The 24,886-nt window shown below is 36.9% G+C and overlaps 3 protein-coding genes across 5 annotated transcripts; 2 read left to right on the top strand and 1 right to left on the bottom strand.

Moving 5' to 3' along the window:
- Positions 1-1,788: 1,788 nt before the first annotated feature.
- On the top strand, positions 1,789-2,685 carry LOC122280616 (chaperone protein dnaJ 11, chloroplastic). The gene has a single exon (XM_043091588.1). The coding sequence runs from the start codon at positions 1,942-1,944 to the stop codon at positions 2,434-2,436; it is 495 nt and encodes a 164-aa protein (XP_042947522.1). The 5' UTR covers positions 1,789-1,941; the 3' UTR covers positions 2,437-2,685.
- Positions 2,686-8,712: 6,027 nt separating this feature from the next.
- Positions 8,713-9,448, top strand: LOC122280617. The gene has a single exon (XM_043091589.1). It carries the CDS (start codon positions 9,010-9,012, stop codon positions 9,196-9,198), a length of 189 nt encoding a protein of 62 aa, XP_042947523.1. The 5' UTR covers positions 8,713-9,009; the 3' UTR covers positions 9,199-9,448.
- Positions 9,449-10,562: 1,114 nt separating this feature from the next.
- On the bottom strand, positions 10,563-23,253 carry LOC122280615 (general transcription and DNA repair factor IIH subunit TFB1-1-like). Of its 3 annotated transcripts, XM_043091586.1 has the most exons (21): positions 23,087-23,253; positions 22,807-22,892; positions 22,117-22,195; positions 21,720-21,781; positions 21,391-21,454; positions 20,926-21,052; positions 20,056-20,131; positions 19,738-19,833; positions 19,441-19,485; positions 18,379-18,435; positions 17,987-18,142; positions 17,801-17,866; positions 13,533-13,656; positions 13,269-13,325; positions 12,987-13,096; positions 12,719-12,910; positions 12,469-12,582; positions 12,237-12,314; positions 11,522-11,561; positions 11,218-11,286; positions 10,563-10,942 (listed from the first exon to the last, which is right to left on the bottom strand). In XM_043091586.1, the coding sequence occupies exons 2-21, from the start codon at positions 22,885-22,887 to the stop codon at positions 10,842-10,844; spliced, it is 1,794 nt and encodes a 597-aa protein (XP_042947520.1). In that variant the 5' UTR covers positions 22,888-22,892; positions 23,087-23,253; the 3' UTR covers positions 10,563-10,841. The 3 variants fall into 3 exon arrangements, with proteins under 3 accessions (XP_042947520.1, XP_042947518.1, XP_042947521.1); XM_043091584.1 differs by having other exon boundaries at positions 22,807-23,253; XM_043091587.1 differs by having other exon boundaries at positions 11,522-11,569; positions 22,807-23,252.
- Between the last annotated feature and the right edge of the window lie 1,633 nt (positions 23,254-24,886).

The following is a 24,886-nucleotide window of genomic DNA, read 5'->3' as shown; positions in this document are numbered from 1 at the left end:
ATTGCATGTGAGAAGTAAAATAGTAGGTTCGTAGTGGGGGCATTTATTTGAGATTCAACCGTTTTGGAACTTGTTTAGACATTGAGATATGATATAATGATCAGAGAATTATAGTGAAATAATTTATAAATAATAGTAAAATATTTTAAATTAAGATATTTTATTAATTTTTAAGAAATGAGAAAGAAAAAATTAAATAAAAATATTAATAAATTAAAACAGTAATTTTATTTTAAAATTTTAAAATATAGAATTATTGTTTATATTTTAAAAAAATTATAATGATTAAATAATAAGATTGACAATTAAAAAATATTTATATTTAAATATTAAAATGACATCAATAAGATAAGAAGAAGGAAGAAATTTACTGTCCAAGGGCGTAGTAAAGTCAGCAGAAGGGGGCGCTTGGGTCGGGGTGTGTACGTGTGGGGCCAAAACTTGGGCAAAAAGGAAAGGTATGTGGTGGGTCCCATCCCATTATCAAGGATATCTAAAAGACAAAAAAAAAACAACGAGCGTGTCGTCCCTCGACGCTGAATTCATCTTGTTCCATTGGGCGGGGGTATCGGTTTCTATCTAAATTCTATCTATGGATCGCCCACGGTACGGCTGCTTACGTGGACAATTATAATCTACACTCATTGCGAGATGGATACCCTTCACGGCGGACACAACATTATTGACAAATATTATTTTATTGTCTTTTAAGGCCACACGATCAAATTATTCAAAATGGGTTATTTCTCATTTCTAAACGTTAATTAAATACAAATATTTTAATTCAAATTTTCAAACTTTATCATTACAAATTTTTTTAATGTTTTTAAAAAATCATAATTTTCAAATAATAAAATAAAAATATTAAAAATTTATATTTTAATAATATTTTAAATATATAATAATTTTATTCAATTTTTTTTTCTCATTTATCAAAATCTAATAAAATATTATAATTTAAATCATTTCACAATTATTTACAAACTATTTACAAATTTTTAATGTCATATAATTCTACGAGGATTCCTTAATTCATTCATGTAAAAAGAAATTCTTCACTAAATCTAGTCATATATCTCCCCGAGCCTCATTATTCACACCCACAACAACTCTTTAAATATATTACAAACAAAACGTCATCCCGTTCTAACAAATAATATTAAAAATCTAATCTGACAGAAAAAGGCATATTTTAATTTAATGTGGTATTTTTAATTATTAGTCATTTATATTCCAATTTTATAATCTAAATACTGTGGAAAAAGGGATTTTTATTCAAACGCTCCCATGCTTTGATCTACTTGAGCATCCTTCTGTTTAAGGATAATCTCATGTACTACACTTCTGTGAAGAAGAATTTCTCCTTTCCGTGAAGGAAAACTTTTTGGTTTCTTTAAAAAAAAAAATGTTTTTTTTTATAAGAAAATTATTATTATTAAAAAAAAAAAGTTTCCTATAGACCAAAACAATAAGAGATCTTGGACCAACAATTGAAAATAGAAGTTATAAACAGTAAATTGGCAATCTAGAAGGAAGAAAAATATTGGAAGATCAGAACAGGGGAAGAGTCGAATAACATGTAATATAATATATATTTATATAAAAGCATTCTAGAAGGTGGAGACGGAGGGGTATTCTAGAAGGAAAAGTATGCCATGTCAGCAGTGGTGAGGACCGCTGATTATCATCACCCCTTCTCCAACCTTTCTTCAAACCAACACTTGCACACGCGGTTTTACTCCCCTCAAAGCGCTCTCTCTCTCCCTCTCTTTCTATACCCGCATTGACTCCCTCGAGATATATATAAACCCACCCTCTCTCTCCCTCTTTAGCCATACCAAACTAATTCACAATTTCGAATCTCTCTCTCTCCAGACACACTAAATTTCTAGTTCCCCATTTTGCCCCTACACGCCCTTCCCATCTCCTCTCAAATTCTCAATGTCCCCAACCGTAACCCTCCCCAACCCTAATTCCCTCCATTCCTCCCGGCAAATTCCATTTCCTTCATCCCACATGCCTCCTCGCCGATTCCCCACCTCGCTTCGGACCCATGTCATTCCGAGCTTCAATGCTTCCATTTGTGGATTCACCCAGACCCACTCGTCCTCAGGAACGGCCACCGTCTCTCGTAGGCCCTCCAGTTTATACGAGGTCCTCCGAGTCAAGCGTTCCGCTTCCTTCACGGAGATCAAGACTGCTTATCGAAGCCTGGCCAAGATGTACCACCCCGACGCCATTCAAGAGCACGATTCAGACGGCCGCGATTTCATCGAGATTCACAACGCCTACGCCACGCTCTCCGATCCATCTTCAAGGGCGCTCTACGATCTGTCCTTGGGTGCCCAGTTCGAGAGGCGACCCTTCGGCTTCTCGACCGGTAATCGGACCGGGTTTTACGCGACCCGGAGATGGGAAACGGATCAGTGCTGGTAGTAGGAAAGATCAGAATAGGAGGCACGCGGGAGCCCGACCCATTAGTATTTTCATTTTTCATGCCCTTTTTTTCTAATGGGGGAGTCTATTTACAAAAAGAAAATAGAGAGAAAATGTAAACTAGCCACGGTTGGATATGTGGCAATGTAGAGTAGGTCTGTAAATTCTACCGTCCATTTGTTTCTCCTTTTTTTCTGAGAGAAAAATTAGTTTCAAGAAATATGAGTATTCACTTCTAAGTTCGTTCTATACCCTATTGCACTTATAAGACAACTGAAGAAGAAAATGGGGGCTCTTAATACATTTTCTTACTGAACACACAGAGATAGAGACTAGTACTGGTGATGAAACACGGGCATTCAGGAAATGAACAATAATAATAATAATGCAATTTTATGGTTTGTATAACGTATTGAATGCGTTAGTGAAGAGAAGATAAAAAAAAGAGGCAAAAAGGAAGAATAATGATATATATAAATTACAATGCATGTCTTTTGTAAAGAGGTGAATTCTATTGGAAGAGAATATACAAAATTTGTGCATTTGAAACTTGATACCAGCATTATTCATAAAGGTAACATTTAAGAAATGTTCTTCCATCTTGGGGGAAAGTTGGGTGGTGTTGATTGTAATTTGCACTGGTTTTTTTAACGGTTAGGCTCTAAACCAGCTTGATTTTGCTGAAACAAACACCCCCCTCCCGAGTTCCCAAAAAAAAAATATATATATATTGCATGTGGAATCGTGCCCTTCTTAAGTGTGGAACGCCTGTGGACACCCGTAGAGCAATGAGCAGACTCCAAGAGACGTGAGCTGCAGTCGTATGCTCAACTATGCCTTTCTGAAATGTAGCATCTATTTGCCCAAACATGGCTTTACACGACTCTCTCATTTAAGAGTTACCCATTTTCATTTATTTTTTGTTGAGTAAAGATACCCTGCAATAATTGATGTTATCCCTCTAGGTGTATCTATCATATATCTACCGTGTACTCTTTTTTTTTTTTTTTTTTTTTTGGATACATTGGAAGTGGGAGTCGAATCCATGATGTTGTGCCATCAGGCCACAGGCCATTGGCGTATACCCACCGTGTACTAGGACGATTATGCTTTGTTCTTCTATCGACCATTAATAATATAAGCTCGTCTTATCAAAAGGAAAAATCATGTAATCTAAATCAAACTTAATAATAAGTACCTGGAGAGCTTGTTTGCCAGAAGTTAACTGTGCTTGGATTTGCCTAGCAACTGCAGCTTCAGGCTTTGTATTGGCAGATTTCTCGAGTTGATTCACTGCCTTCTCAGCAACACCTCTCTGAAGCAGGGAGCATCTGTTAAATCCTACCACAAACAGTCTTATAGAAGTGTTAGGCCTTCAAGATTTTAACCTGGAAAGGCACCACAATAGCTGAAGTTGTTTTCTCAATGGCCAGAGTGATAGAGCGAACTACAGCAAGTCCTGCTGCCGCCATTTCCTTCTTCCCTGCTTTTTCTAACATCATTGGCAAGTCTTCACTCATGAAGTTATTAATCAAACATCTTACTTTCTGTGTACGGTCTCCTAATAACTTCTCAATTTTTGCCTTATTTTCTTGAAAACGCGTCCACAAGCATCTGTATTCCACACCATTTCTTTTTTTAACAAAGCATGAGCTGCCAACAAGCTCCTCCACATAAATGATGGTTTATAGCCCAATTGTGCTGATATAAATTGAGAGTTGCTATAATATTTTTCTTGGAATACTCATGCTGCCAAACTATTGGGATTCTGCTGTAACATCCATCCTTGCTTAGTTAACATGGTCCTATTACATATTTCAATGTCTCAAAAACCCACTCCACCCTCTCTTTTGTTTTCACCCAACCTACTCCACTTCTTCTAGTGAATACCTCCCCCTCTTTCTTGATGTTCCACCAAAACTTTGATAGCATATCATTAATCTCAAGACACAATCTTCTTGGCAACAGAAACACATTCATCATATATGTAGGAATTGATTGTAGCATAGCTTTTATAAGCACCTTCGTTCCTGCTGTTGATAATTTCCATTGTCATGACCTGCACGAAATAAATAGGGAGGACCGGAAACCAATTAAAGATGGATGGGTAGAAAGAAGACGAGTTAAACATGCGTCATCAATAATAGAGGGCCACGCTACCATCTAAGAATTAAAACATAATGTCTTTTTCATTAGGATGTTGCCAATTTGAAACAAAATGGAAAATTGTTCCAGTCTCCAGAGCTCTCATTTCCCGACAGAAAATACTAAGAACAAAGACATGGGGACTGAAAATGGAAGCATCATTACATTCTAAGGGTAATTGATGGCAAAAAAGAATTATACCATGAATAAAGTACTTAGGATAGACTAAAGTCTCAACAACGAACCCACCCTCAAATTCTAGAAACGGAAAAAAGGTGTTTTCCATGGCCGCTCAATGGCTGAGTCTCAAACTTTTTATTGAAGATAAAAATAATGATGCCTCGCGTACCGAGATAACTTGTAGATAAATGAAACATGAGGTCGCTAGAGAATGAAGAATCTAGAAATGATTAAAGTTTACCTCCCAGTGGTTTCAATTACAATATACAACCACTTCTCAAGCATGCAAAAATAATAATAATAATAATATGCTGAAAGCTGCGTGACATGATACATATGTAGTGGGATATATAAACGTCCATACTCTTGAGCAATTACCTGATTAAGCATGTACCATAGCGTATATAAATGTCCATTCTCTTGAGGAATTAATTGATTAAGCATCTCTCGCATGACCAAATTTTGCGCAAATGCAGCATCTGCAGAGGGGACTTCTACTCTCACTCTATTCAAAGAATTTGTGAAATTAAAAACACTTGGAGATCAGCAAGATGGACCCGAAGCTTGAAACTATACCCCATCTGTCTTTTCCCTTGGGTATTTGGTGCGGACAAAAGCAGAATTTGTACAGACCTAGATGACTTATAAACCTTCCCAGGCACACATGCTTTGAGGAATCATCAACTCTTCCTTTTTAGCATTAGGAGGTTGGCCAGTGGCTTCGTTACACCAACACCATAAATTTGCTGAGCTTCCTCCACGACATAGGTTTCTGCTGATAGAGCGCAGCATTCGCAGCATTCTTGGGTATCTCGATATCAAGATCAGAAGCATGTGAGCAAAAGAACTTTTCTGTATTCCCTACCAAAGGGCTAAATTCGTCATTTTGTGTGGATCTTTTCCATCAACTACTTTTGCCTCCACCTCAGCATGACCCACATCACTGCTGACACCCACATCCGGGAAACTAGCCTCTCCCTTATTCTTGATTTCAAGGATGGTGGTAGTTCCAGAGGATGGACTGCATTCTAACTTGGAGGGAATGACAGCATGAGTTGGCTGTATGAACATGATATGATGATTAAACGTAGTAGACAAATAATCTTTTGCATTTATGTAACTTTCGCCTTATGGTTCCTTTGATCATCATCCAATGAAAGCACATCAGACATGTTTGCACAAATGTTGCCCACTTGCCTGTGAACTGAATAAGAACTGCTTGGTCTCGAAGTTACTTGTTGGACTCCCAAGGAATATGCAGGGATGTAATAAAAACATCATCGCCATCACTAAACATCACTAAATACTGACTCGGTGCAACAGTCTTAGATACCGTACTAAATCTATTAATTTATTTTTGAAGTGGCTGCCTCAGACAAACAAGAGCTTACAGGATATCTCACTGCAGTTGCACACTCAGAGCTACTTGTATGTTTTGTATGGGTGCAGAACCAGCTAAGGGGACTTTCTCAGTAGGCTTATTTCAAGATGGGTCCACAGCAGCAAATCCTTCAGAACCAGTTGCATCACACAACATTTGAATCTGGCTTTTCTAGGCACAATAAACCTGAACAATGTGTTCACCACGAGCTGATAGATCACTAATCCCTGTAAAACCCAAAAAAAAGGTGAGTGGAAACTCACGGTATAAAATCCGTGTGGGTTGCTGCTGAATTAGGAACATGGTCTAAGTGAATAATGCTGCAATTGGTTGAAGAGTGCCTCCTCAACACGGGGTTCAGCTGTACTCTTCAACTCCAATGTCTGGGAACACTTCCACGATTTTATCTCTCGGCAGTAGCCAGCCTTCTTCACTTGTTAATGTCCACATTTTCACTCAATTCAGTGACCCCGACAAACAGGTTTCACACAATTAAATTGAACACACCATAAAACGACTATTATAAGAAAACATCTTACATCATGGAAAACGCACGTTGAAATGCAATTCCAGAAACAAAAACACAAGTGACAAGTCCATGCCAATGTTAGTAAAATATCGAATGTACTTGAGCTTTGCCTCCTTTTATGAATAAAACTTATTACTTACAAAAAATGTTAGTTGAATGTCAAAAATAAAAATGAATAGACATGCATAATGTCAGAGGTAGCAGTAAAACGAATAGTACTGCCGTGACTTGGACTGGGAAAAAAAGTTAGTGACAGGTTTTTGTAGACAGTGACAAGTATGATGTGATCCGGTGGATGGGGAGCAGGTCAAATGTAGCCGACCAAACAGTCTGACCTTCATGAGGTCTGAATACAGCGAGTGGTACATACTACATACTTGCTATCATCCCATGTCTTTTACCTGTTGCACAATATACATTTTGCGAGGCACTGTCATGAGCATCTTCATTTATCTTCTCATATAAAATATGATATGAATTTGCACGCGTGACTGCACACCCATGTGTTAGTGTACCTAGTACCTACCGCAGACACATGTACAGCAGCAGCAGTGTAAACACTTGTGCAACACACTCAAAGATCATATCTACTTCACCTTGCAATAATACAGAATTGGAAAGAATATCTACAACAGTTCATGTCAGCAAGCCACAAGATATCAAGTTATAGAGACATGGAAAGTCAACCATCTGTACATAATAACAGATCAGTACTCCTGCTCTACAATCCCATTAATTTAGCATGCTCTTGATATTTATGTCAAGTGTATTAATTGTTACCTTGTATAGCAGTCAATGTATTTTCTGCAAGATGTATTTCACGTTGCTCATTTGATTTGTACCTATTATACAATGAACACGCAGCCTATGGTTCTGGTGTGTTAGCCAAAACCTTTTTACTAAATATGTTCACCATGTACGATACGAACATTGCTTATGTATGTTAAAAACCTGCGCGCGATGAAACATCATGCTGGAAACATGGAATCCATTTAAGTAGGCGTTTAAATCAACTGGTAGAAAAAGTTATAAAGCAAACACCAACATGAACTTTTGAAGTTATAGAATCAGAAAATTACCAACCAACTGGGCCCCATCAATCACCTTATCAACAGGGCATTTTGAGAGGTTCCTCAGCCGAATACACTTCTACCCTTCCCAGATTTTGTTGCATCAATTCTCAGAATACATTTTCCAATCCCAACTACAAAAAATTCCAGTATTATTGTTGTACTGTTGAAGTATAAGCCGTATAATGTCGAACAGCTTCACAGCTGAGAGTAACCACAAATTACAATATTTAGATTACTTGTGTGTGGCAGTGCCAAGAAACTCGTCCTCTCCCATAATTTGAATGGAAATAACAGCTTTTCATGTAATTCAAGGCGTATCTTCTTAATCGGGGCCTCCAGAAATCTTCCATACATAAATCGTCCATCTACGCCAACAACGCAGAAAAATAGTCGCCATAAACCAAATATAAATCAGAGGAAGGGACTTACAAATGACAGAATGAATAACATAGCGAAAAGGCGAACATCCTCAGCGAAGAAGGTGCAGTAAAAACGTCGAGACGACTTTGAGAGAGAGAGAGACGTTACAGAGAGTGAGAGAAGGGAAGGGAGGGATTTTGGGTGTGGGAGATAAGCACAGGAAAACGCCGAGAGGATTTTGAGAGGGAAACAAATTTATGAATTTGAAAATCATACTTTTAAATAAATTTTCTGAAAGAAAATTAGTTTTATTGAATCGTAATAAATATGATTGTCAAATAAGATAAAGATAGTAAGGTTCTTAATTAGGAGATAGATAGTATATGGTTCTTAATTAGTAAGGTTTTTTTAACAGTATGTATGTATGAGATATTAAATTAATAAAAATAAGGACAACCTACATACAACATGCCAGTGCAGTAAAAGAGGTAACAACTCCACCACCTCCTCCTTTTCACGACTCTCCAACGAACTCTGCAACGTTTAATTTCTCTTCTTTTATTTAAAACACAACACTTGTATAATATGTACTATTTATTGCTTTACTTCTAAGCGAAGCGAATCTTTGTGGTTCTGGAGAGTAAGCATTACATAACGTCCAAGCATTTTTGGTTTCCTTCTTTCTTATTTACATTTGAACAAATCTGCACTCTTCAATTCAATTCCTAGCCCAACACGTTTTACCCACCCTCCTCCAAACACCCTTTACTCTCTCTCTCTCTCTCTCTCTCTCTCTCTCTCTCTCTTTCTCCTCGTATAAATTACAAACATTCCTACCTTCCTTCAGGATCCAGATCCCCCCCCCAACACTAGTGAAAGGATCATCACACTCCAACAAAGACAAGATGTGCTGTGGGGGTAAGATATGCATGCTATGCACATGCCTAATACTGTTGGTGATACTCATCGGATTGCTGTTCGGCTTTGGGGTGTTCAAGCACGGTTTCCACAAGTTGAAGGATACCATAGATCTCTGCGACTCCAATCACTGCGGAAGGCCATTCTTCGGTGTTCCAGCACCTGCTCCCCATTGATTTGATTTGATTTTCTTTTCTTTTTATGCCATGCAAATACCTTCAGTTCAAAACCTCATCTGGGGTATTTGGAATTGTTTCTTTGGGATTTATGCTGATTTTATTTTTTTTATTATTATCTGCACCTCCTTGTTTCTGTTGTATGATACATGATTTCTTTAGCCTTGATCCGCGTGTTGGATTGGTTGTGTTTTTCTTTCTGATACATGTTTAGAAAAAGAAAAAGGAATGTTATAAATACATTTATTTATTTGTAAGTAGTATATATTACCTACTTAAAAAGCATCAATTTCTCCCGTATGGTTCTTCTTTGCAGTTATAAATAATAAATAAATAAACATATACAGTATACATCCTTGTTTATATCGCCAGTCGCAATAACAACATTCATCCCATCCGTCTCCCTCTTTCTCCCACAAGTTCATAATAAAAATTTAGGCTCCAAAAATAAAAAATAAACATATTCAGAGGAGAGGAAGCTTGAGCGGATCTCGATTATGGTGCAGCGAAACGGGATGATTATTATTAGGTGTGGTTTGGATAATGAGAAAAGATTATTTTAAATAAAAATTAAATAAAATATTATTTAATTTTAATAATAATATTATTATTTTATGATTAAAAAAAATTAAATTATTTATTATATTTTATATAAAAATTTAAAAAAATTATAATAATAAAATAAAATAAAATATTTTCACTATCCAAACGGGGAGATCGCAACAGCTGACAATAGAGTGAGAGGAAGACCGGATGCTTTGAGCTTTTAGGGAGGATATGTAAATAAAGGGTCGATTTGTATATAACTCTAATGGACAAGTTCCGGTCCTTTGCCTATTGGAACATCATACGTAATTAGATATAGCATGCCTTTCAATTATACATATAAAAAAAAAAAAATTATTACATATATAAAGAAATTATATAAAAATAAATTTATAAACTGACATAATTGTTTCACACAATGTGTTAGATTTACTTTATATTAAAAATAATTTTATAATCCAACGTATTATATCAAACCGCATCATTTCGTAAGTTTACTTTATATAATTCCGTTAAAACATTTCTTTTAAAACAAATATAAACCCAAAAATCATCACTATATATATAATTACATATATTGTAGTTTGCGGCTCATTAAAAATCCTCAATATTATAAATAATATATTATGGGGATAGAGATTGTTTCAATTAATAGGATTGAAGTATGGGGAACTCCAATTCCATAACGTGAAAAGGGCCAAATCTGATAATTTTGCAATGCCATTGAGGAGTACTTAAGAATGGATTGGAATTTCAAAATTAGAAGCAGATAGTGACGATATAGATAGATGGTCTTTTCATGGCAATTAAAACCATACTTTTAGAGTGGGGAATAATAATAGATATAACTGCTACAAGCATACAGGATTCGCATTCGGATCTCAGTGGTGACCCGTCAAAGTTCCACTCCAATTTGTTCACTACTCTCTACACTTTAAGATCAGCAATTATACCATAAAACACTATCACATCAATGGCCCCAAAATCCCCACACCCGCTACCAGCTTAGAGCATACTTGATGTAATGTTACAGTTTACGCATCAAAAATAACCTGACAGCATGACACACGTTATTAGTATCAGCTGTACACGTGTAGTTAGTATACTCCTCCTAGACATATCCATTTGGTTTCTCTCCACCCCTTGCCGTTCTCTTTTGCAGATCCGACTCGTAATGTTGAAAAGCAGCATCTAGAGCCTGCACCAATATGGTCTTTTCCCTTCAGTTTTGGCCATTTTAATACATTGCAACTACAAACACCACCCCAACCCAAAAATAAGCCATCCAGTTCAGTGCATGGATGTTTCCTTTATATTATTTTAGAGGTTATTTAGTTCACTTCCTCGATAATAGGGAGAGGAGAAGAGGGTAGAAACATCAATTGTATGGGCCAACGGGACAAGTGACAGACTATTGCCTGTCTGTTTGCTTTAGCCTCGCAATAAAATTAAGAATGGAAGAAAAGTGCTGACCTGATGCATAGGACGAACAAGGAGAAAAACCTGCTGGCGGAGCTCTGAGGGAACCGATTCCTTTATTTCCTGGGATTTGATAAAACGATAAAATACCACCTCAACCAAAACAGCATGCAATTTTGCAAGGCTGTAGCTACTAAAAGCATTGCGTGCAAGTCAAACGATGTAACAACCAAAGCAAAAGCTCATGCAATTAAAATAGACTTGAGGATCCATAACTCCTCAGAGGCAATAACCATGGAGATATGTTATTGGGGTAGGAGAATATGATAGAAGAGGGACTCTTGACTTAAAGATATACCTCCAGCTGCGGATAAATTTTTGACATGGCTTCCTTCAGTCTGCTCACCTGCACGTTAATCATTAAATGAACTACGCAATAGGCCTCTGCAATCTGCATCAAACCTATCAAAAGACTACAACATCCAATAAAAGCTAATCATGTTCTAAAATTTCTGGAAATCCCTATTTCAAATGCTATTCATCATGCATCCCCATTTTAGCCAATTTCACATTTTGGGGCAGGCAATAGTTATTAACTATCACCTGTGGCCCAAATATAGGAAAACTTCTTCTTTTTCTTTTATCGGTAAATAGGAATTTTATTGATAATAGGCAAAATATTGATATAGGAAAACTTCTCGACTCTTCAAGAACCATAATTGTGAACCAAATCATTTACATAAAACCAATATATTCTTTTGGGTGTTCTTAAACCAGTATGCCACCAAAAACCTTAAACTTTAGCACATAACCAAGAAACCCTTGAATAGCCTATAAATTGCATTAAACACACCTTTGTTGAACTTAACAGTGCAAAATTATAGTTTTATGTGCTTTACTCAAGAAACTTACAAGTAATTTTGCTATCATTACTCTGACTCTTCTCCATACAAAAAAAAACACAGAAAAAGGGCATGTTTAACAAACACCACACTTACCTTTTCCTTTGCATAAGCACGAAGACCCTATTGAAAAAAGAGGGTCGTAAGCCCATTATACAATACAACACTTACCTTGGCATAAAGATACGATGTAGTGATTGGATATGAAGACCAAAAGTGCCTCAATAATTCTTGAATGGATGTCCAATACTGGAAGATAGAAAATACTCTTCTTAACAATAATATCCCCCAAAAAGCAAAATTTTATACAATATATATACAATTAAAAGAAAAAAAAAAGGGTTCTATTAACATTTTAGTAAAAGCAGCTATTTATTATTTCGAGAAACTCATGCCCACTCACATGTAGCAGTTCCTCTTTAGTTGTGTTAGGTAGCCCATCCAGTACACTCTCGTGAACATTCTTCCCCAGTTGATACTTGGTACTTGATATATTCTGGGTCAATCCATTAATGACCTGAATCAAACAAAATAACAGTCAACATACGAATATATAAATAATATTCATAGCATAGCATATGTAATATCGTTCTTTTTTTGAACCATTAATATCATATCCAACATCTTAAAGACGTGAAACAAAGATGTTATACCGTAAGTGCAACCTCAGGTCTGACCATATGAGCACTCAATCCCATAGCCTCGATCTCAGATATTGAACGCCTCAAAAAGCCATATGCTTCCTCAGAATTCAGACTACAACTCAGTTGTTCTGTTCCAGCTCGTGTATCGTCATAAGTTTTAAGTGCATTAGCTTGTTGAGAATCAAAGTAATCACGTGGATCCTGATTTTCAAAAAACTCAGCATAAAACATCTAAATGTAAATAATTTGGAGAAATTGTGTAACAAGACAAAGTAACCTTGATACAAAGTGGAGTAAAAGGATGATCATGAGGTGCCTGAAGGTCCTCCATCTCAGTCATCCGAGAGGTCCTATAAAGTCTCTCCTCCTTTGCAGTCGCATCAGATTCTTCACAACAGTAGTAAATGATAAGTGCAGATTCTGTATGAGACTGGAAGAAAAGGAAGCGGAAGTATTTTTTCTGTTCTTTTCCGCCCCCCCTTTTTTTTTCCGGTTGGGGAGGGGGAAGGGTTGAAATCAAATGGAAGAAAAAACAAAAAATAAAAAAAATAACACTAACCCTGTCTTGACTGCGCAAGTGCTTCTGCTACATTTGTTGGATTGTCCAACTCTACATCTACATTAAGGTTTATAAGCCAGAGTTATCTGCCTAAAGTGAATGAATAAAAATAAAACTCATAAGCAAAACAAACCGCAGCATTTTATTTTTTTTCATCAAATTACAGTTTAAGAAAATGAAATTCGGTGAGTAATGGCCCACATATGACATTTGTCATTTATTAGCTCATTTAAAAATAAAAAGGATACGTTGAGAGATTCTTACCTATAGTTCTTCCTTCAAGAACAACTTCACCCTGTCGGTTCAGGTCTTGTAAGAAAGTTCTCCTATATAGCTCGTGCTGTGATTCAGTTATTTCCTTGCTACCATCACGAAAAATCCCATGATCCTGCAACATACAACCAGATCACTTCAAAAGAAATTCAAGAGCATTTACACTATGGAAATACTTTTTTTATTTATTTATAAGTAACACTATGGAAATACAAGATCATGCCCATGATAAGGAAAATTAACCAGAGGTTAAAAATGATAGGCTTTGTTATCTTCTACTCCCCATATATGCAGAATTGACAAAGTATCGACTGTGAATCTTGTCACATAAATGGTATTTATCAACCAATTAAAAGAAGGAGAAAGAAAGAGGGGACACTTTCAATAAGTACGGTTTCTCCAACAGTATTAAGTGTGGCTTAAAAAGTATAATATCAGTAACTCTGAGATACTGAAGAGGGGGGGGGGGGGGGGGGGGGGGGGGGGGGTTGGGGAAAGGGGGCAGCTCCTGCCCATCTTGGTGTGAAGGGTGCTTTAGTAGTTTCTTTAGGTCCTTCTGGAGTTGTGGCTAGCTCTCTTGAGTGGATTGTTTTTTTGTAGCTAAGCTAGGAACTAGAATAGGCTAAAAGCAAATCATGAAGATTATCTCCATTCAATACAAGAGCCTTTGCCCAAATACACAAAGTACAAAAAAAAAAAAAAAACTCTCTTAAGTTCTCCCATCGAGCGTTTACTATCTTCAAAATACTGCCCATTCCTTTTCAACCATAAGCACCAGGGATCATCTTCCATATAGCAATAATACGATGACACCATTTAAAACCTTGCCAATGCGCTGAAAGTTCTACCACTTGCTTAGGCATAACCCAACCAATACTCGTCCTACCAAAAATCTCATCCCACGAAGTCTTAGCCACCTTACAATGAAGAAATAAATAGTCAACAGATTCATCATCTTTCTTACACATGAACCAAAAATCCACAATAAATAATCAATGCTTTCTTAAATTATCTATGGTCAAAACTTTTCCCAGTGATGCCAACCAATAGTAAAATGCAACCTTACTAGGCACCTTTGAATCTTTGATCTCCAAATGCACTTCCGAGAGAATTCATTGACACAATGACAAGTTTTTTTATAGGTAAAAATATAATACATATTAGGAGTAACCCAGTATATTGGACGTATACAATATACAATAAAACACCTAGTCCATACTAGAGAGCTCCTAATGACCCAAAAAACCCGTGAAAATTAGAAATTTATCCTAAATACACCAAGCCCGAATTGGAATAGAACACACATCCCCCTTCCCAACCCCTTGTTTCTGTTAACACTAATACTCCTCCCGAAATTCCCTCTAAGAGGACATTTTCATAAAGCCCTCCTTTTAGTCTTCCCTCGACTTGAGCTGCCTCCCAGCATCGTAATTGATTGCCCAAGAAAGACGCTTTAACTCCCTGCTTTTCTTAAAACTTGATTTGGTTTCAAGCGAGTGGCCCGCCTCAATCGCAGTGAGTAGTGCTTTAAATTGGTCTTCACATCTTCCATATGAAAGCCCCACAATATGCTGAATCACATTAACCTTATGTAGAACCCAATCCGATGGTGAACCCACTATATTGTTTATCGGAGGGAGAGAAACTAGGGGAACAATATCATCCCTAGAAACAGTTCCCAATTGCACTTCTGACCCTAGAAATTACTCCTCACAAGGCACCAATGACAATCCCATAATTTCCTCCCCACCATATCCTGCATTCAAATCCCGAACCTCCTCAACAGCTATATTTTTGCTGTCCAATTGATGTCACCATTAAAGGTTCCTTCACCTTCGGCATAGGAGTCGTCGTTCCATTGAAGAGGACATTGCTTATAGGTGCCCCACCCCTCGACGATCCTTCATGTGCCACTTTGTCTAAACCTATTGCTCCCTCAGGAGGCATATAACAACTAGGGGAAGCACTACCTTCTGTTACCCCATTTTCATCTTCTGAAAGAGGCTCGTTTGCTTCTTCCAAAGTACTCAAAACCCTGGAAGGACCCCCCCTCCAAAAAAAAAAATATCTTCAACAGAAAGTGAACCCTAGAAAAAGGTATCAACCCCATTTGCAACTAGTGACTGGGGGCGGTCAGACGGCAAGCTGCCGATGTCCTGAGCGATACCTGTGTGAACTATGATGAGCATCCGACGACCCTATCTGTGACGGCGTGAGTCCAGCGTGAAGATGTACAAAAAAAGGAGCTAACCAAAAATCTGGAATTTCCAACGTGAATCCACAGCAAACTATCCTCCCTTCCTTGAACAATCTTCATATCATATAAACCTTCAAAAAAAAAAAAAAAATTAGAAACGATATTCACCTCCCAATCATGCACAGCTCTAATGAAATTTACATTCCATTGAATATTGTTGTTTAAAACAATAAAGAAATCAGCCACTGTAGCTTCTTGATCTCTTGCAATTCTAAAGAGGAAGGAAAGACATTCTTAAGAGCCGTATCCCCACACCAAATATCATGCCAAAAATTAATCCTTGTCACATTACCCACCTTGTATTTAATATGATTGGCAAATTCCCCCAACCAAACCAAATAGATTTCCACAAACCCACCCCATACACCTCTCTAACTTCATTAGAACACCAACTCCCCTACATCCTCCCATATTTAACATCAATAATATTTCTCCATAATGCATCCCTCTCAAGGTGATACTGCCCTGCCATTTCCCAAGCAGAGCTTTGCTGAAATGCCTCATATTTCGAACCCCCAATCCTCCACAAGAAACCAGAGAGCAAAGCTTGTACCAACTTACCAAGTGAAACTTCCTTTCCTCTACATTATTGCCCCCACAAAAAATTCCGAAAAATCCTCTCAATTCTATTGGTCACCCCTGCAGGCAAAGGGAAAAGATTAGACAACATACTCCTAATCAAAGTAATTCTTCCCCCTTTAGATAAATATATCCTTTTCCAACCAGCCAGCCTCCTCTCAATCTTCTCAATCACACCATCCCAAATCATCAAAGATTTGTGAGGAGCACCCAAAGGAAGACCAAGATATCTCATAGGTAGTGATGAAACCTTACAATCCAAGATATCAGTCAAATCCAAAATATTCAGAACAGAACCCACTGAAACTGTTTCAGACTTGGATAAGTTAATTCTAAAACCAAAAACAGCTTCAAAACATAACAAGAGGGCTCTCAAAAAACGAAGATGATCCTGATTAGTCTCACTAAAAATTGAAGTATCGTCAGCAAAAAGAAGGTGACAAGGGTGTATTTGGTGTGTGGTTTTCGGCCTTTTAGTCTAGCCTAGATTTGGTAGTGTTCTTTAAGGAAGATACCCTCCCATTGAGGCATTGAGCAGTCATCTGCCAATTACTGAAAAAGGTTAAGAATGGGAAAAAGTCTCCACCTGAGTTTTGAAGACTATGGATATCCGTCATGTGGTGGGACTTTCCTATGATGGTTATGAGGAGTCCCTTTAAGCCTTGTTTATGGCCATTGAAGCAAGTCATACATCCTTCAAGATCGAGAGTCGTTGGCATCTGATTCTAAATTGGGTAATAATGGCAATAGAGAGTTAAGAAGGCTATACTCTTCCATCAGCAATGATTGTGCAAGTGTGAGTCTAGGTAGAGCTAAAGGGAGGATTAATTGTGGGAAATCAAGGCCACGCCATGAAGTGATTCGTGCTTGATCAGGGAGAGTCCTCAATTTTGGTTTTGCTTTATGTGTGGGGGGGGGGGGGGGGGGGGGGGGGGAGGTTTGAGGTGCTTTTCCAGGCTTTGTGGTACATAACTTGTAAAGTCTGATGTGGATAATCTCTAGAGGGGTAGTTTGTTTCTGTGTAATAGGATCTGATGGGTTTAAGGTTGTGTTTGGATAATGAGATTATCTCAGATACTCTGTGAATAGTAATGAATAGTAGTACAAAATAGTAAAAAGTAGGTGAAAAGTAATGATAAAATAATGAATAGTAATGAAGTATTAAGAATACTCCACCACCCAAACCAGCCCTAAAGGTTAGTTTGGTGGTTTTTTCCCTTATGTTTGGGTGGTTTTCGTGCATACTTCTTGTGTATTTGGTTACACACTTAGGCTTTTAAATAATCTTGCTTGCTTATTAAAAAAATTGTATCATGAAATACAGATTTCAAGACTAGCTACAAGCTAGACCTATTTAAAATCAAGAATTAAATCTATAGAAACCAACCAACAGAAATCAAAAGAATGGTCTTATCCCACATACTGGCAGATGCATGTAATCATCCCCTTGGTCAGCCTCAATGTCTAGAGTTGGATCAACTCGCCGAATCTGTCAACAAACCATATCATGTAAGGATTTGCAAAAGTACTTAAGAAATCAACAAAAAGTAATGCAGCAAAATTGTTCAAGGACAAAAACGGGAAATCCCAACTTTCTCAGGAAGAGCACCTTCCGCCGAGCTTCACTTGCCAATATGTCATCATCCTTCAGGAAAATGACTAGATCCTCATCTTCAGCAGCCTCTGCTGCGGCTGCCATGGCATTTCTTTTATAATGAAGTAATTCAGCTCTACAATATTTTGTCCAGAAGTCCTTTTCTGTCATCTGAAATTCAAAACAAAGGAGAAAAACACCAGTGCATGCTTTGAGCATAGTACAAGAGAAATCAGTATGACTCATTCTCATGAAATCATCTGATAAGCAAACATTCTTGATCATTAAAGTTTCATGTGTACTTCGGCAATGCCTATTTACTTGTTTCAATAAAATTTTATGGCATATAAAATAACATTCTTAATAATTAAAGTGAAAAGAAGAAATTGCTTCAATGTCCTTGCTACCTTATTAGGTACGAGATTAAGGAATGCCTGTTGAACAGCTGGTTTCAGAGCAAAAATCTGAAAGACAAGAATACATAAACACCAAGGAAAAGTAAGCAGCATAAAGATGCCATGATGGCCAAGCAACCTCTCTACCACACCAATGTCTTAAACCCCAATGAAGTCTTATCTCAGACAATGGAAGAAATGTAGCTTACAATTCAATATTTGAGCATGCACAAACTTAAGAATCAATATAAATATGACAGTATCAAAAGTATCCATGTTTTCATGATGACGTGGAACCTCAACATGCCAAGGCACTTCAAAGCCACCCTCGGAGAGTAAACTCTGGACATAACCCCACCCACTAGAACCATGTATTTAGTAATCCAAAGGGACTCTTAGTACATAATCAAGCCAAAGATGCATAAGCCTACAACTCATCCCGTTTTCATTTTATGGCGTGAAACCTAGCCAAGGTTGACCCACCCAGGAGAGTAAACCTTGGACACACTACTCCACCAGCTATTGTTTAATAGTTAATCCAAGGGAACTCCCATCACGCAATCAAACTCAATATGTTTACAACACATCCCTTGTCTGCCTTTTGACCATTAGGCTGCACTCTGACAAGTCAAAACTATCTGTGTTAAGATAAATAAATACTCACAAGCTTCAACCACTAGAATCTTCTCTCTCAAAACAACCACACAAGAGCACCAAATTTTTTTGAGATTCAATATTTCATATAATTTGTTCAAAAAACCATCTTTCGTAAGTTTTTTTGTACGTGTAAATCCATCTTTTGTAAGGTTTATAATACTAATATGCATTTATAGTCAAAACCTGAATATGTGTCACTCATCTTTCTTTCATCTTATTAAAACACTTCTGCATACCAGTGTCACAACCCATATCAAGCCAATAGGCACCTACCTATATAATGCCAATGCTTAAATCCATGCTGACACTTGAGAAATGATAGCTAGATAGTATTGACATCATGAAGAGATAAAGAAAAATTACCTGCTATTAAGCATCAAAAAAGAAAAAGGAAGAAAAAAGCAAAACAATTGAAACCTGATATTTGGTCTCTTGTGTCAAGTTGAATGTAAGCTTGTTTGTCTGTGAGAATACAAAAGAAAAAAAAAAAAAAAGAACAATTAGTCTTCATGCATAAAATCACGACTGGAAGGTAACTAATGGAGGAAAAACACATGAATTATTAGCAATGAAAGAAAATTGAATAATGATAAGACTTGTTTCAAAGAGATGTATTGGTTTAGATCTATATGGTCTTTACAATGTAATACAAAGATGCAGAAGCTCAAAGTGCCTGATGAAAACAACACATGCATGAGAGAGAAACGGTTGTACCCGAGCATCGTGCAATGGCAGTGTGTCTAGAATCATTGAACTTTTAAAACCAATCCGTTGTTTTGACTTTTGGCTGCTGTCTCCATCCAGCAACTTCTGTATTAAATTTTAAAAGCAGAAAATGTTAAAATCCCGTCAAAAGGGAAACAACTTATAATTAAAAGGTTTACAATGGTAATGTTACTGGATTCTTTTTCTGTAAATATCTTCCATTGGAAGACTATAAAAAAGCTCTGATCATCTGGATCTCATATTTCAAATGCTAAACAAAAAGCAAAAGGCAACACATCATATAATTAATCAAAAAAGAAAACAAACCTTTCTTGTAGCCCAGAACTCAGATTCTGTCAAGATATTACCAAGCACAAATTGCTTATGAAGTTTCTGCAACTCACTGTAAAAGTGAAAAGTTAAATGATGTCAAACAATAACTACAAATCTAGAAACAGAAAAAACACAAGGTGTAGGAAAATACCACATTCAAAGTAAGCAATCCAGTAAACGTACAAACAAATGGAATCTATGTAGGATAAAGTTAAAGAAAATTTTGGTCAAACACAACTTATTCTATGGGATACATAGGATTCGGCCCCTTGTGCATTGTTTTTTTAGAAATAACCCCTTGTGGTATGAGCTACTTTTTTTTATACCGGTAAATAGTAGGAGTTACTTCTTGTGTACTTGGTCTAATGCCTATTTACTTGTCAATAAAATTCTCTTATTGCTGGTAAAATAAAAAAGTAAAAGTTACTTAAAATTGGGTCCCTCCATTAATTGTTTCCATCCATCAACGTTAACTGCAAACACGTAACAGTAAATGAAACTGCCCAGTGAAAAATTTATTATTGAAAAGAGTAAATAAATTTTTTATGATAAAAAATAGTTTGTACTTAAGGCCACCCTACCACCATGGGGATGGTCTCTCTCTCTCTCTCTCTCTCTCTCTCTCTCTCTCTCTCTGCAGTTCTAATCTTTTTCAACGTTTTTTTTTTTCAAAGAATAAAACTCATAAGAAACTGCCACACACATTTTCAGTTGACATTGACGGCTACAAAATTAACAGAGGGACCTCTTTCAATCAAACCATACCATAGGGGGCCAATTCTTGAACAAATTGCGCAAGATACTAAACCTAAGTGCCTCGTGGTATATGGGGTCTTTGACAAAAGTTCCCAAAAGTAACTTTACCTATTCTCTTGCAATAGCTTCATTCGAAGCTCCATCTCTGCTGTACTGAGTTGTTCATCGTGGGAAGCAACCACAGGTTTATCAGAAGTGGCTATCAAACCCTCCCCGGACTTTGCAAGAGAATTTACTGTTCGTAAGGAAGAGACACCACATCTTCAGGACAAACAATTTTCAGCAAGGCAAAATGCAAGGAGAATAATCACAAGATCACTATATAAAATAAGACCATGTCATCGAAAAAGTAGTGGATGAAAGAGTATGTAAAAAGAAAAGAAACAGGTAAATTCTTCCTAGGACCCTACAATTAGTAGTTGCAAAAGGAGATTCTTTAAATGTGCAACAGGGAAGATCCATAAAAACAATGCTGGCCTAGCAGAATGTCTAAACCTTTAAACTAGATTAATGGCATGTTATGATGGCCTAGGAAACTTGTAAATCAGCATGGTGGATGTAACTGAGACGTACCAACAAATTCTCGGCAAACTTGAAGATCCGAGAAATTTTCAAACTCAAAAATGTAACTTCCACCCTGGAATAACACACCATATAAACTTGCAAAGTTCATCAATGATTAAAAAAATTGGGGGGGGGGGGGGGGGGGGGGGGGGGGAGGGATAACATTTACTAATATCTATATAAATGCTAACTAAAAGTCAATTTATAATCACAAGTATCTCATGCGTAATGTATGAGACCCATTCAAGGAGCCATGATAGGTGGATATTTAGGCATAGTGTCTTAGAGGCTAAAGCATTAAAAGATGTTGCATCACAGTTATTGACTAAAGAAAAAACCTGATCAAGGACGAGATTAATCAATGGTGGATTGCTTGATCCCTCTTTGGTGTTTTTATGACCTGAACATTCACAGAGGGAAGGAAAGAAATCAACGAATCTTTCACACAAAACATGCCATAAATACCAGAGAAGAGAATGAAACCAACATAGCCGCATGAGTTCTCAAAATGGTCAGCAATATAATGAAAATCCATCCTCCCCAAAATAAAAAAAGAAGCCTATGCCATGATTTAATGTTACAAACACCACTCGACAAAAGCGTTTCCATTATTAGGAGACAAGCATAACCAAAACTTTCATGATTGTTGAATATGACTAAAATACAAAACGAACAGGATGAACCATGATAAGGATCAAGATATTACGGCCAATATATACAGCAAACAATAAATACCTTTTATTGATCTAAAATCTACATTGATCATTGTGACTGAAGTGGGATCATTAGGCTTGAACGCAATCTTGTTCTTGGTCTACCAAAACAAAATAACAGGAATAAAATTATAAAAGTTATAAAGATATGGATAAGAAGTAATCCACGCATCACCTAAGAAATCATATGCGCACCTCCTTTAAATAAAACTTTCAACTTCAAAATAAAAATAACTATAAGAAATAATGTGTTGGTTCAGCAATGATCTTAATGAAGTCTTGTGCTTTTAATTCGTCACATATATATGACCTTAACACCCCTAGTGCACGAATGGAACACTACATTTTCATGTCACTTTCACACCTCCATTCACAACAACAGTCTGTGAGAATCATTAAACTTTTTCAATTGGCATGATAAAACACAGGATTGCATTGCCTTAACATCAAACTACGTATAATAATCTGCGCATGTAAAACTGAACCCCATTAGCAACAAAGCCCAGATTGCAAAATTGATTGTTAAACCTAATAACAGCATCATGTGTATCACCATCATATCCAAAAACTAACTATAACGTGCAACGGAACATTATGAATGGGCAGGTAATGCATGATAATGAATTACCCTGCGCAAATAGTTTCTTGCTCCAAACTCCTCTTACCAAATTCACGAGAAATAACAATAAAAATGAACTATGCTGGCATGTACCATTTCCAATACACCAGGAATCCCGGAGCCCTTTGCCGTGGTCTTATATTTGGCCCGCTTAATCAGATGCCGTGTTGCCATCGTCACTGGCGGCGATCAAGGTAATTAACAAAAAAGTTTGATCAATCAAATCCAAACAAAAGATTGAGAAAAAAAACAAAAAAAACACTGATCCTAAAAAATGGCCAGATTTTTGAAGGGGTGAAAGGGCACGAGGGATTGAATTTGTGACCATGTAGGTATTTTATAAACAAAATGAATAGCTCTTAGGGTTTTGTACGTTTGGGTTCAGTGGTGAGGAAGAGAGCTGCTCTCCGAGTCCACTGTTCGTGTCCCCCTGGCTTAATGAGCGGCAATTAAGGTAATTAATGGATGATTTCGGTATATATAGAGAGGTTGAGACAGAGAAGGAGTGTCAGGAAGGAAGAGTATGCTGAATACCGTGGCTTTTTCTTTTTCTTTGTTTATTTATTTATAAATGGTTACTATGTGTGTATAAATATATAATATTATAAAGGCAAATTATCTTAAAAAATATGGATTTTATTTTTATATTTTTTTTACATTTTATTAATATGATTGAATAAAATAATTATTTTAAATTATAAAAATAATACAGTCAATTACATCTATAGAATACGTAAAAAACACACAAAAATAATTGTATAAAGAGTTTTTAAAAATATATTTCTCCCCTCATAAAGGAAAAAGACGATATTGGAAAGCTGGTGTAAATTGCATGAAGCAAGGATGACACAAGGATAAAGGTGGTGCTGAAATCTACTGTCAAATGGATTCAATGATCATTTCAAAGGATTTCCTCCCATTTTATAGAACAAATTTACATGGCTATGTACTGTTTATTTTGAGCGGGAATACCACCTAACATACGATTCCTTCAATTACGTCTGATGCTTGACAGCACTGTATTTAGCACCACCTAACACGTGAGGTCCTAAATTACGCCTGATATTTAGCAGTGTCATGTGTAGCCTACAATCTAAAATACTACAACTATACAATATTACAAATAATGAGAGGACTGTTGTACGTTGACAGCCCTCCTCAAATTGATGCGAGTTGATCAACAAGCATCAATTTGCTACTTAGGAAGCAATGTCGATAACGAGTGAGAGCCTTAGTGAAGATATCAGCAATCTGTAATTCAATAGAAATATGTGGAAGAGTGATAACACGAGCTTCAAATGCTTAACGAATAGAGTGACAATCTACTTCAATATGCATTGTGCGCTCATAATGGACAGGATTGACTGTGATCTGAATAGCACTCGTATTGTCGGCATGTAGAGGCGTCGAATCGTTCTCAGAAAAATCTAACAAAGCAAGCATACCTCGAAGCCAAATAATTTCAGAACAAGCTAAAGATATCGCTTGGTATTCAGATTCTGTAGATGACTTAGAAACTTTGTCTTGCTTCTTACTTTTCCAAGAGATTAATGCATCACCTAAGAACACACACCAACCAATGATGGAGCAACGTGTATCCGCACAACCAGCCCAATCAGCATCACTATAAGCAGTAAGATGAGTCAAATTGCTGGCCGGGAAGAATAAACCACTGGCAGAAGTGCCCTGAACATAGCGTATGATCCTACGGACAGCAGCGAAATGAAGGTGACGAGGAGTCTGAAGAAATTGACTGACTTGCTATACAGCAAAAGAAATGTCCGGTCTAGTAATGGTGAGATAAACAAGGCTACCCACCAACTTCCGATATAAAACTAGGATCAGCAAGTAAGTCACCCTCCTTTTTGCAAAGCTTGACATTTAATTCCATGGGAGTATCAACAGAAGTAGCCTCCTGTAGGCCAGCTGTAGCCACTAAGTCACTAGCATACTTATGTTGATTAAGTGAAATACCAGAGGGACTACAATGCACTTCAAGACCAAGAAAATATGTGAGAGATTCAAGATCTTTCATATGAAAGGACTCTAAGAGATGACTCTTGAGCTGGCCAAGTAAAACAGAATCGAACCAGTAATCACAATATCATCAACATAAACCAATAGCACAACAATACCCATATCTGATTTCCGAAGAAACAAGGAAGTGTCATAC

This window comes from Carya illinoinensis, chromosome 11 (assembly GCF_018687715.1).
Source record: "Carya illinoinensis cultivar Pawnee chromosome 11, C.illinoinensisPawnee_v1, whole genome shotgun sequence".
NCBI lineage: Eukaryota > Viridiplantae > Streptophyta > Magnoliopsida > Fagales > Juglandaceae > Carya > Carya illinoinensis.
The sequence above is the reverse complement of the archived record's forward strand: the minus strand, read 5'-3'. Positions and strand labels throughout refer to the sequence as shown.

Bases quoted from the DNA above. Each gene is read 5' to 3' on its own strand.
- LOC122280616 (XM_043091588.1), top strand. From the start codon at position 1,942: ATGTCCCCAACCGTAACCCTCCCCAACCCTAATTCCCTCCATTCCTCC.
- LOC122280617 (XM_043091589.1), top strand. From the start codon at position 9,010: ATGTGCTGTGGGGGTAAGATATGCATGCTATGCACATGCCTAATACTG.
- LOC122280615 (XM_043091584.1), bottom strand. From the start codon at position 22,887: ATGGCAACACGGCATCTGATTAAGCGGGCCAAATATAAGACCACGGCA. The intron at 18,143-18,378 runs GTAGCAAGGACA...TTTGAATTTCAG, and splicing joins TTAATCTCGTACCTAATAAG to ATGACAGAAAAGGACTTCTG. The intron at 12,911-12,986 runs GTTACTTTGTCT...TTTGAAAATCAG, and splicing joins TTACTCCACTTTGTATCAAG to GATCCACGTGATTACTTTGA.